The 13,134-nt window shown below is 41.7% G+C and overlaps 1 protein-coding gene across 30 annotated transcripts in view; it reads right to left on the bottom strand.

The window, feature by feature from the left end:
* The window catches only part of cacna1c (calcium channel, voltage-dependent, L type, alpha 1C subunit), a 188,444-nt gene that overhangs the window by 67,642 nt on the left and 107,668 nt on the right, over nucleotides 1–13,134 (bottom strand). For all 30 annotated transcript variants that reach the window (XM_085769171.1, XM_085769175.1, XM_085769173.1 and 27 more), the window contains exons 4-5: nucleotides 4,777–4,916; nucleotides 155–294 (exon numbers count right to left, since the gene is read on the bottom strand). In XM_085769171.1, the coding sequence (XP_085625297.1) occupies nucleotides 155–294; nucleotides 4,777–4,916 (280 nt within the window). The remainder of the gene's footprint in view (nucleotides 1–154; nucleotides 295–4,776; nucleotides 4,917–13,134) is intronic.

The following is a 13,134-nucleotide window of genomic DNA, read 5'->3' as shown; positions in this document are numbered from 1 at the left end:
GTGGTATCAAGCAGAATCAGCTCCAATCTGTGGTTCATTCCTCCCCTACCTCAGCCAATCACCGTTCACACCTGATCCCCAGAGAGCATCGTTTCTACTCTTTCTTTTCTTCTCTTCTCTTTCTTTCTTTTACTCTCAACCTTTCAGTACTTACTTGGTACTCCAGAGACCAGTCTGAGGGGTCTGAGTACTCTGAATGCCCTCAGAGCCTTGACATCGAAGCCTGCTGCCTTCCCTCCAATAGGAGTGCCCCCTTCCACCTTTGTGGCCTGCTCCAGGATCGCGCTGAATAACCTGCAGGAAGACAGTAATGACTTCAGTAACCATCACCGTCAGGCTGACATCCCATTTCCATATACTAGAGAATAACTGAGCGAGGGAAACAATAAAGGAGATACAGGCATGAAAGGAAATAATATGTAGTGATGAATATCTGCAGTCGATGCCACTGTGGCTTTATTTTTTGCTTCCTGTGTTGTCACTGTTGTCGGAAGCAAATTTATCCTTCTACATAATCTTTATCACAATCTATAAAACAAAACACATGCTGCTAATTTAGACATCAACCCAATTCTGAACGTGAAGGAGAAAGGTGAAGACAGTGCAACTTCATAATCAAATGTGTTTGTTGGAGAAAAGAGTAGGAAATAAAGCAGCTTCATTAGTTCTCTCCCCAACACAACAATAGAAAGTGTTTCATCTGTTCCCTCTGTCCCACACTGATAAGACGCAGTCAGCTTTAAAGAGTTGGCAATCAGCTCGGCTGAATGCTGTTAAGGTGGTCGAGGTGTTTCCAGTGGGCTCACAACACAGACACGTGATGTGCATACTTTCTCTCTCTCCCTGGTGTAAAAAAATAATAACAATAAAATAGACAGACAATAAATGCAAATGACTATCCTCTTTTTTAAAGATGAAATGTTTTTCCCATTACTGCCTCTTGTTAACAATTATCCTCTACAAATGTTTTCTTTGTGCATGAGTGGTTGAAATGCTTGATTTCTTTACACTTAGTGAAATGTATATGTGCACCCCTGCTGATACATTAGTGTATTCATGAGTAAGGAGCCTTGGTTTCATGCTACCTGATTTTTGACCTGCGGGCCAAGATTAAAGAGTTACATTGTGTTAAATCAGGCAGGGAAATAAGAAACTTATACATTTTTTTCCCCATATTTCCTCGTAAAAATGATTGAAATTAAAACAATCACAGAGAGGAAGCTCACCCCTTTGCTTGCTGTCATAACAACCTCAACAAGGTTTTTATGTTTGTGACAGTATTTTAGGAAAACCCTGAACCAGTTTGCTGTGAATGAGCCTGATATAAACTGGAACATCAGCCATTAACCCAACATCTACACCTGACCTCCGTAACGCTCCTGCATCTTAATGGGAGCAAAAACCTGCAGCCAGGAGAAGTTGTTTCTGCAGCTCTGCACCTTCTTACACTATATCGCCAAGTACACAGACACAGTGAATAAATAGCGATGCATGGTATAAATCTTATCAATCTTTAATAAAACGGCTAGACATGTTCTTATGCTGTAGCCTTTTGTTAACCGTTATCCCCGATGAAAGTATTTACAGACATCTCTTTGGTGCGAGTGGCTCACAAGCTTGAATTTATGTACGTCCAGCTGAGCTTATCACTCTCCTCCTCCCCCCTCTGTCTCCCCGAGATCCTTTGGAAATCACCATACAATGCCATTTTTCAGCTAGTGCGGCTCAAAGGCCAGTCAGCGGCGCGTTAGTCACGGAGAATTATCAATTAGCACAGATGAAATGGCCACTTGAAAAGACCTCTGAAAACATATCGCTCTCTCTCTCTCTCTCTCTCCTTCGCTCTCTCTCTCTCTCTGCCTCTCTATTTCGCACTGCCTCCCTCTCAATTTGATTCACTCTCCCTCTCTTTCTCTCTCTCTCTCTTGCCTTTGAAACAGAGTATGAAAAGTACGTCAAGGATCCACAGTTTTGCACCGACAGCATTTCGCCCGGCGTGTTTTGATGCTGTGCGGTGTTAAATGATATTTAGAGCCTTTAATTGTAGCACCACATTAAGAGCTTAAGATAGCACCTGTAAAGAAAACAAGGGTTTATAGTGGTCAACATGTCACCACCACAGCTCTATTAAAACACCTTTAAACTATTATAAAGTCACCTGGAGGCTGCAATTGATTAGAGTCATTCTGAATCAGCGTCAGAAAGCTGAAGATACAGATATTAAGATCAAAGCTATAAAAACAAATGCAGCAAATATGAGAAGTGGGACCAGAACTGATCTGACAGTTTTGCTTGATAAATGACTTTGAATAATTGATGACTGCGTTAGTTGATTAATTAATCGACTGACTAAATGTTTCATAGCTAATTTGCAATACTGTCTATGCAAAATGCTTTGCTTGAAGGCTTCATTCTCTTTACGCTTTTCCTGTGATGATTTTGAGGCTATTTAGACTATTACTACTTTGTTTCCAAAAAACAAAACAAAAAAACTAGAATACAGGGAGGAAAAAGAGAGATAGGAAAATATGTGTAGTGTGTGTGGTAAAGAGGAATTAAAAAGTGATAATGAGGACAGAAAGATGAAGCAGAGACTAAAGAGAGAGTCTGTAGTTTCTATTAATATTTGACACAAACACACAGTATGTATCCATAAAGCTTTTGTTGCAGCACCGGCACCAGCATTTCTTCTCAGTTGTTCCCAATGAGGAGAGTGTTTGTAGCTGATTGTGGCTGTCTACAGTCAGCGACTTAAATGCATTTTTGTTTCCTCTTCAGGACCTTTCCAATACAAACACTGACCTTGTCAGGACTACAGGTCCTCATGAGGATCAAAGTCATTTTTTCTGGAGTCCTGGTTAGTTAGGGCTATGCTCCACCACTATGAATAGAAGCCAAAGCAATGTCCTAACAAGGGCGGCTGTACAAACCTGTGTGTGTGTGTGTGTGTGTGTGTGCGTGTGTGTGTGTGTGTGTGTGTGTGTGTGTGTGTGTGTGTGTGTGTGTGTGTGTGTGTGTGTGTGTGTGTGTGTATTAGAGCGCATACACGTGTGCGTGCATGTGTGTGAGAGTTAATGTGCATGTGTGTGTCTGCCTCCAAGGTTGCTCAGCACCAGGTACAAGCTCTTTCACCCATATGGTGAACATTCCAGAGGGAGCGAACTCTGTCACTTCTCATCTATACACACACACACACACTCTCTCTCTCACACACACACACACACACAGAAGCACAGGCAGGCTGGGAGTCAGGCACTCTCATTCATGCACACTCAGAGATGCAGGAGGCTGTCACAGCTGAACATTTCTTGGATCCGTGTGTCCTCTCAGAGTGCGTGAAATGAAGTGTCTGTTCAAGTGTGTGTTTTTTTTCCTGCTCTGTCATTTCCACAACAACCTCTCATATCGAAATGACAAAATGGGTTTAAACCGCAACCGCCGAGCCTCCTGAAGTGTTATTGAACGAGACACTACGCCCTGCCAACTCCAGATCTGCAGCTACTTCCTGACCTTTTGACCTCTCTGTGACGAGGTTGCAGGGTTAAAGAAATACATTGTCATTGCGAGGATCAGTTGCACATTAAATAATGCTGAGTCACAAAAAAGCCATAATTCAAAGAAAGACAGAGACAGAGAGAGAGAGATGCAGACAGACGGGTGATAACAGCATAAGAGTGGTAAAGGTTGTGTTTATGCCAGGGGCATTGGCACCATGATGCCAGCTGATAGGGTGTGTGTTTGTCTATGGGGCGAAGCCAACCATGTTCAGTTAGTGAAGGGTAATGTGAGTGAACACTTAACTGGATAGGACTCAGTGTGTGTGTGTGTGTGTGTGTGTGTGTGTGTGTGTGTTGGAGCATTCACAAAGCCTTCCTTCAGGCTGGGGGGTGCTTTCATGCTGTCTCTCTGTCTTAGAAACAGATACACACACACACGGTCAATTAGACCGTTTTTATGGTATAAAGGTCCACTGGCTATTGTGCCATTACCCCTGCACAACACTGGGAAGGAAGCACAGCTGGTAGGCGCACACGCACACGCATGCACGCGCACACACATACACACACAGACACACAGGCTCAGAGGGTTTAGCTGATGGGCTATGTTGCTGAGTTGCAGATAAAGAAAAACAGAGCAGAGCTTTGCTATCAGCATCTAACAAGCTAATCAGTTTAGGCTTCACCAATACACTGTAGGCCAAAGTTTACTACAGCTTTTAAATACAGATTGACTGTAAAGAAAGCTTGCTTTGACACAATACAGCCTTTAAACATTATTGTGTGGCGTGTTAAATTTCATAATGTATTTAAATACCACATACTTATAGAGATTAGCATTATACCCCCAACCATAGGTTTCCTCAATCAACCTCCTCATAAAACAGCAGATTGGATTTTACAAATCTGTTGAATTACAAGTCAAGTTAAAATTGTGAGGCTGAGAGAAAAATAAAGTAAATGAAAATGTATGTAAAAATGTTATCAAAGATAATTAATTAACTTGACTTAACTAGAACAACCCCTGACTTTGGACAGAGGTTTCATTTGTTGACAGTAATTATTACCCGGGTACTGTGATTCATTTGCCAGCGATGTGCTGCTGTTTGAAAATGTGTCAGGTGGCACTTTAAAAAAAAAACACTGGAGAGACTGAGTGAATTTGGCATCAATGTTACACCCACTATCAAGCTAAAAAAGATTCATTTAGAGTAACACAGGATCATCAATATACATATCACAGCTTTTATCTCTCCTCTGGGTGCTTCTGTTCACATACCCCACGACTACGATGATGAAGTCGAGCAGATTCCAGCCGTTCCTCAGGTAGGCGTTGGGGTGGAAGAGCAGGCCATAGGCTATTACCTTCAGGAACGCCTCCACCGTGAAAATGATGAGGAACAGATACTCCACACGCTCCTGCAGAGACACAAAAGCAAGACGGCTCCATTTATTGGTCTGAGCAGCAGCAATGTAGGGAATGTAGTTTCACAGAGAAGGAGAAGGAATTAGGGAAAGATAAATACAAAGATGTTAGGGAGAGGCCTGTAGTGGTCATGTTAATAGTAAGCTGAGTACGTTTCACACGCGAGTACACAGTAATAGTACAGGATGTGACATTTTATAGCACTCACTGATCAAAAGAGAAAACACAAAACCTTCTTTCAAAGTTTTGTAGTAGATTTCTTTTATGTCTGATAGGTATACTGTAGCAACTGGGCTTAACAACAAAACACAACATTTACAGACATTCATTCATAATTATCATCCCATCATTTATTTATGCCCACATCACCACTAATAAGCTTGTATGTGATTTGTGAGTACTAACAGTGCTGGTTGCTTCCTCCTCTAATTCTCAAACTTTATCAGCCAGAACAATTTGTTCTGTTACAGATTATGTGGCTTCGTGTGTGTGTGTGTGTGTGTGTGTGTGTGTGTGTGTGTGTGTGCATTTGTGCGCGCACTTGATTATTTATGTGTGAACAAGAGTTTGTCGAAGTTGTAATCGTGTACACAATCAAAGCATTTTGATTATTTAATCAAAGCAGCTTTCTTCCTGTCCTAAGTGGCTACTGTCTGAAGAGAGGAATGCATGCGTGTGGGCATTATGCACTTGCAACTCTTCTACTACAGAGTTCCTCAGAGATTGTTGTCATAGTGATGACCCCTGCCTGAGGGGGTCCTGGGAAATGTCCTGAAATGGCCTTGAGAGAGAGAGCAAAGGATTACGTAACTTTCTGACCATCATGAAATTCAAAACAATTCATCATCCACCTTATCATCAGATCATCTGATTATCTCATTTTCTAATTTCTGGTTACGTTTATAGCTGAGATGAACTCAAGGCGATAGTAAAAAACTACTGAACTCCAGTGTAAACACAACAGAAAATATTCTATATTCAGAAATATTCCCTGTCGTCTCGCTGTCTGTCTGATGTACAACATTTTTTCAATATGAAAATATATTTAGCTCCATCCATCCATCTGTCCATCCATCTCGGTCCATGCTCCGCCTCCCGTTTCCACTGTTTTCCCATGGACACACATTCACACAGGGCCAGAGGTTTGGGACAGAAGGCCAGCCAGGTCTCTCCAGGCTCTGGCCCCTGGGAAGAATAAGTCAAACCTGAATCTGAAGGGATGGAGCTTCAGTATGCATCTAAACTTATCGAAATGGCTTCAAAAGCTCAGAGGATTAGCAAAGAGCCATCAGAAAACAACACTATCATCACAGTCAGAAATACGCAACATATTCCGGCATATCAACTTGTGAATTGTCCAAAAGGAGCCTATCAATGCATTAACCCTTTTTTAATTAAATAAAAGCACATAAAAGCCAGACAATTACCTAGTTTGGATACACAGGAGCGGCTAGTTGGCTAAGTCTGAGTTATCATGACATACTGGCATTGTCTTATCAAGAACCAGCCAGCAAGCTAAATAAAGAGAGGGGATGATGGGTGGCAGCAGCAACACTATGAAATGTGAGACTAAAAGTGGGAGAAAAAAAGCTCAGATCCACTAAATAAATATAAACTCCAGTACAATAACTCATGCAAGTCAAGTGCAATAAAAATCTACTTCCTCTTCACGCTTTCTGGTCATTGTCAGATGCTGAATATTTAACAAAGAGTTACAGTACTTCAGATGTGTTCAGATGCTCTGACTTTAGCACTGGAGTAAAAAAAAAAAGCACTGTTAATATTAAGATCCCATGTTAATGTTGGATAAGCTCGTGTATACAGTGGCTGCATTAAGATCTGCAGTTCAGACCGATGTGAGTCTAAAGCGAGTCCAGCTAAACAAACAACTTTCTCAGCATGAAGAAAGACTGTGTCAAACTACCAGTGGACCAGTTACTACACTGCACCGCGCACACACACATACTAGAAGACACATATCCCGGTCCATGGGAAGCGGTGATTCATGTAACCACAGTTTTGACATGACCGCTGTGCTTCTAGTCTTCCATTTGTATTGTAAACTTCATTTTCTCCGAGGGTTAGAGAGGTGTTTATTTGAGTTGGATCTTCAGAGGAGGTATATATGCAGAACTGTCAGCAGGCACTACATCAAGTATGAGTCATGAATCACAGCTGACACACAATTACAACTGCTAGAATTTAATAAAGGGCTTTTTTTTTAGTTTTTAATGATCAGATTATCATACAAACTGCGGCTTGACAGTGGAGGGTATGACATGAATTATAATACCGATGATTTGCACAGTTTGAGAGACAACTTGAAAGACAAGGCCCAACAGAAACTCTGCACCTGAGCTGTATCCAGCTCCTCTCCGTCCAGCTTCTTGTTCAACACTGAGATTTTCACATTAAACACCTGTCTTCCTACTTCCTGTCTGTGTGCGTGCGTGTGTCAGTTTCAGAGCCTCAAGAACTGATTGTTTTTCTATTTATCATCTGTGCTGCAGACCCTCCAACACACGGTTAGTATTAGTAGTCTATGTGGAAGTAATTAATCTCACACACACAAACGCACATATCCTCCCTCTCAAACACACAAAAGCTCTCCGGTAGTCTCAACACACACACACACATGCACACACCCAGCCTGTGTGTCTGCTGGTGACAGGCAGACAGTGTGGCGCTCTGAAGAATAAAACAGAGAAAAACATCTGGTAGGAACAGCTCAGCCTGACACACATAAACACATAGAGATACACGTCTCTGCCTCCCTTCCCTTCCCTTCCGTTCATACAATACAGACCCATAAAGGGCAAAATCCATAAGGGGAACGAATAATCTGGTTAGTGAGTGGAAAGAAACGAGAGAGGAAAAGATGAGAGCCTGGGAGAGAAGAGAGGGAATGGATGAGAGAGAGGGAGAGAGGGAAGGAGGCAGACAGAATGACAGAAAGGTGAGTATGTGGGAGCAATAATTCAGTTATCTGTGATAGGTCAACCAAACCGCCTATCCATCAACTGGGCCAATCAGATTATGGTATCGACATTCTACCATACAGCGGACAATGTTTCCATTCGCCATGACCTTCTGTGTATGTGTGTGTGTCTGTGTGTGTGTTTACTGCAAGACAGGATTAGCCATTAAGCTGTTTTTGAAAGTTCCCACAGGCACGCGGCATCATGCAGTTTTCAATAGTTCAAGACGAGGAGGGAAAAAAAAACCAAACAAACAAAAAAAAAACCTTGGACCGACTGTACCAACAACTCAAGCATGAAAACACAAAACAGCAGGAGAACTAACAAGATAACATTTTTTATTTCAAAACGCCTTGCTTATTCACCACAGAACGTGCACTTGCAGCGCGGGGAAGGTGGGCAAACACCTGGCTACAAAAATATATATTTGTGTATTTAATCTAATCTAATTTATTTAGTGCAAAAATCCAACTACCTCGTATTGACAAGAAACCACTGTAGAACCAGACTTTTTTCTGCTTAGACAGGAAATATTTCTGTACAACTTTACAGTAACATACTGCCAACATCCAGTGATGATTTATTTAGAGGAAGCAACTGCAGTGAATCTAAGTACAAGAGTCTGGATTTGTGCACGTTGCAAGTTGTTCCCCCGATTAGCAGGCTAATGATGCAAGTTTGGTTTTAGGGGAAGAAAAAGACAAATGGTAGGAAGACCGTAAAAAGAAAAGTCTGGCTTATTATAATTTAGTTTTGAACTTCTGGGCTTTATTCTAATGACACGGTAGGCTACTAAACATGAGGCTCTCTAGATCTGCGGGCAAACAAATAGTATAGATGGTTATGTTATCAAAACCTATTGGAGAATAAGTCATATCACACTCTTCCTCTTCGTCACTTTGGATTTGAACCAGCAACTTCCTCTTTTCTGGCTCGACTCAACCGAACTGGAGACAGAAGCAGATCTCTGCAGACGAGTTGAATTCAGAAGACTTTACTAAAACTCTTTCTCTCTCTCATCCCTCACTTCTGTGTCTTCACCTCCTTCCCTTCATCCCTCCCTCTCTCTCTCTCTCTGTGGGTGCCAACCAGAAGTTACCATAGAGACCAAGACGTTACCATGGAAACTGTGAGCTGCAGCACCAGTGGTAGCAGCAGACTCTCTCTCTCTCTCTCACACACACACACACACACACACAGATGACACTGATCAGTATTGTACCCAGAATATCCACAGCACATAGTCCTAATTACTGCTCTTCTGTCAGCACCCAGATTTCCTATTGTGTGTCCATGTGCGCACGTGTGTGTGTGTGTTCACCAGTGTCATGTTTGTGTGTGAGCAACACAGCGTGTGCTCTGACTTGTACATGTGTGAAATTGTGTGTTTGTGTCACTTGCCACCAGTTGATATTGTTGAACTTAGTGTAATATGAATTTCTAATGTGAATGTCATGTCAAGAGACAAGTTTAACAGATTTTTTTTTTTACAAAGTTTGTGCACTGAGTTACAAATTGGTAAACAACTCATGATAATCATTGTGTTTTGTTTTTTTTCTTCAATGAGTGTTTAATTGAATTCTTGACAGGGTTTGGATCTTGGGTCAGGTTTTGGATCAGTGAGCACAAATGGGTACTGTTGCTCCAGAATGGAAATAAACTGGAGATAGATAGTTGTAATCAAAGCTGACATCGCTCGAGAGAAGAGCCGTGGATTAATAATGTCACATCATTTTCTGAAAACAGCCGCTCTGAGGTCGCTGCCTCGGCACTTAAGACACTCATTTTGTTCAGTGAAGAGTTCTCCACGGGTAACAGCCATAAAGAGACGGGATTTCTACCTGAAAAAGCCTCTGTCTGTCCACCGCCCTGCACCAAGGACATGCTGGTATTTTACAGTCAGAGATTAGACAGTGTAACCAAACTTTTTAATGTGGGTGAGCTACCGTACAGTATGCACTTTTCTTGACAGCACTTATAGTTGAGGTTGTGTTGAACATGTTGACCTCTGATAGTACCTTGGGTTGTAAAGGCTGATTTACTGTCAATCATCTTTTTCAGGCACCCTGTGCTCTATCAGGAGTAAATGGAGTGGTGTTTTCTTCCCTCTTCACTCACTCACGGCGTGTGGTGAACCAGGTACCACTCCGTAAATAAACCATAAATACACAGAAAAAACACTAACAGAGCAGCAGTGACACTTTTAGATGATACAAAGAGACAAACACTGTGATTTAATTACCACAAAAATAACAATGAGACTCTCCAGGATTGCCGCTATGACCTCTCTTTCACTTGAGCCTCTTGCATTGCCATTAACATGCCACGTTCAGCACGAGTCTCATTAACAGACCTAAGCTCCAATCTATGGGCCTCTGGACAAGGATTATGTTTGATTAGAGATTACGCCGTCCATCCGTCCATGTGTGTGTGTGTGAGGGAGAAGGAGAAAGCAAGCGAGAAAGGCCAGAAAGAGATTGTATTATGGACATCAGTGACCTCTGACCCTTGGAAGGCAGCCAGATCACTGAATACAGAAGCCAACACGTCCATGCTGTGAAGGCTGCTGTAATGTGGCCGGTGGAATTTTTGATAGTTTAGACAGAAAATATTGGAAAAAGTGAAAAGATGTTTGGAAGATTTTTTGCATTAATGTGGACACAGCCTTATTAAATCCATTTCCCTGCTCCGTCTGTCTGCCCTGCCTGTTTGTTTCCTCCAGCGATCTGAATATCAAAGTTTACAGAAAGACAAAAACTCCAGTTTCCAGGCAACAGGCGCTGTAGTTACCAGATGAACACAAGAAAGAAAGAAAGAAAGAAAGAAAGAAAGAAAGAAAGAAAGAAAGAAAGAAAGAAAGAAAGAAAGAAAGAAAGAAAGAAAGAAAGAAAGAAAGAAAGACTGGGTGCATGTGACAAAAGCCTTGTCACACAGTCCGTCTGTGACCGCTCATTATCAACTGTAGTCTTGGTGACGACTTCAACTTCAGTGATGATTTTGTTTGTCTTTCCAAACGCAGACAGATGACACACAGTTTCCTCTCTCACTGCCACAGAAAATAATGTTAGCTGTCAACTGTACCCTTTTTTTTTTTCCAAGGGCAACTTTTAGGGGAAGGTGTGACACGCGAGCAAAGACAAAACGTTTGATTATTTCTGCATTAATCTGGAGACTATGTGAGAGCAACAGACAGAGAAAAAGCAAAAGAGGAGGCTAATTGGTAACAGAACTTACAGCGCTCTACTGGGACTCTCAATGCAGATCAGCTGTCACATGCTATCTCAGTTTGTCCTCATCTCACTCAGAAAATGTCACAAGCTATTTATGTCTTCCTTTATCAATTTTCTCTCACTTTCTCACACAAACAAGGGAAGCTGTAATCTAACAAAACGTCCAGGTTGGCCCTTCCTGTCCACAAACACCGGCCCTGTCAGTGTCTGAAGCCTTTCCCAGCATGCACCAGGAGAGCAACTGGCAGATACAGGTACAGTAACTTCCACACCATTACAGGCCCTGACATACAAACAGATCGACAGAGACGGGTTAGAGTCAACCTGACCTGCATGTCGCTTGGACCAGAGGAGAGATGGTAAAACAAACAATTAAAACTGTCTGCAAATACAGAACCAGGAGTAGAAAACGGAGGAGACAATATTTGGAGAAGGATGGCAAAATAGAGAGAAGTGGGAATTTAAAGAGAGAGAGCAAGCAAGGAGAGAGAGAAGGAGAAACAGAGTAATTGGTCTAAAAATAAAAGAACACAGGAGCATAAATCATCTTATATAGACAGCCAGTGTGTGTATATGTGTGTGTATGTGTGCTACTTGGTGTCTGAGGGGAGGATAGCTTGTACCCTTGAGAGGGGAGAAGGAGAGGAAGAAAGCAGGAGGAAAAAAAGGGAGTAAGATGCTGTACTGTATGTAAAGAGAGGGGAAATGAAAAGGTGGAGAAATATCACTTTGTTCTTCTGTTTTCACTCATCCCTCCATCCCAGCCAACATCTCACACACACTTTTTTCCCCCCGGTCTCAAGTGTAAAATGTTACCTTCCCAGTTCTGCATCCTGCTGTTAGTGTGTAAGTGTGTTTGTGTGTCTACATGTGTATGTGTGCTGACTTATCACGATTTCTTCTGCCTCCTGATGCGGCATGGCCACCCTACAAACACACACACACTACTACTGTGACAGACCTGAATCCTCTATATGCTCACACTTATACATACACACACACACATACGGTACACACATTTGCACATGCAGTCAGACACACAAGCCGAGGTACAAATGAAGACAAAGTGAAGTGACACACAAACACACAGATCACTGTAGCGCATCAAGATCAGAGTAGCTGCTCGCTAAACTGAGAGGACAAGATAGATTACTATACTCTGTAACTCACTGCATGACTCATGGTACACAGTGTGTGTGTGTGTGTGTGTGTGTGTGTGCGCGTGCCGTGTGTGTGTGTGAATCATCTAATACATCTCTCGGGTCTGATCGTGCTGTTGCAACGTATATGAAATAAAAGAGAGAGAGAGACTGAAGTGTGCTACAGAATGACAGGAATATAAAGCAGAATATTATTATACTGTAGTATCTTTAAAAAAAAAACACACAATTATTCATCAGTTGTTTACAAATGTCCCATGATGGCTGCACTTGAACCAACGATATGCAACAGCTGGTGAACGTAATCTATCAAATTACGTTTATGAACATCACAACACCAACACTGTGGATCTCTCATTTACTCATATATAAATGTACTACTATTTTAAAGTTCAGTAAATGTCTATGAACAGTGACAACAACAAATTATATAGAGGGCTGACATGATTAGATTAGATTAGATTAGATTAGATAAATTGATTTTTTTTAATTGACAAACTTGTTTTATGTATCTTAGACTACAGGTTGGACAAAGTACTAATCAATTTGACTCATTCATCATTAAGTTCTTGGGTATTATTGTGGGTTCGCAGATTTCTGGCACCGATGACACAGTCATTAATCAATAATAAAGATAATGGTTCATTGCAGCCCCTGTCATCTGTTTGGTCAATAACTCAGTGCCTGTATATGGTCATACATTATGATACGAGGTCTTTCTCTCCCTCTTGTTCTTTTATGTCCATCTATTTTGTCTTCCATGTCTACTGGCATCCGTTAAAACAAACTAAATGTTCCCTAAAAAGAAGAGAGGTGTCTGGTTGAGCGACTTTTCACCCGCTG

This window comes from Trachurus japonicus, chromosome 23 (assembly GCF_045865225.1).
Source record: "Trachurus japonicus isolate A0001 chromosome 23, Traja_1.0".
Taxonomy (NCBI): Eukaryota; Metazoa; Chordata; class Actinopteri; order Carangiformes; family Carangidae; genus Trachurus; species Trachurus japonicus.
The sequence above is the reverse complement of the archived record's forward strand: the minus strand, read 5'-3'. Positions and strand labels throughout refer to the sequence as shown.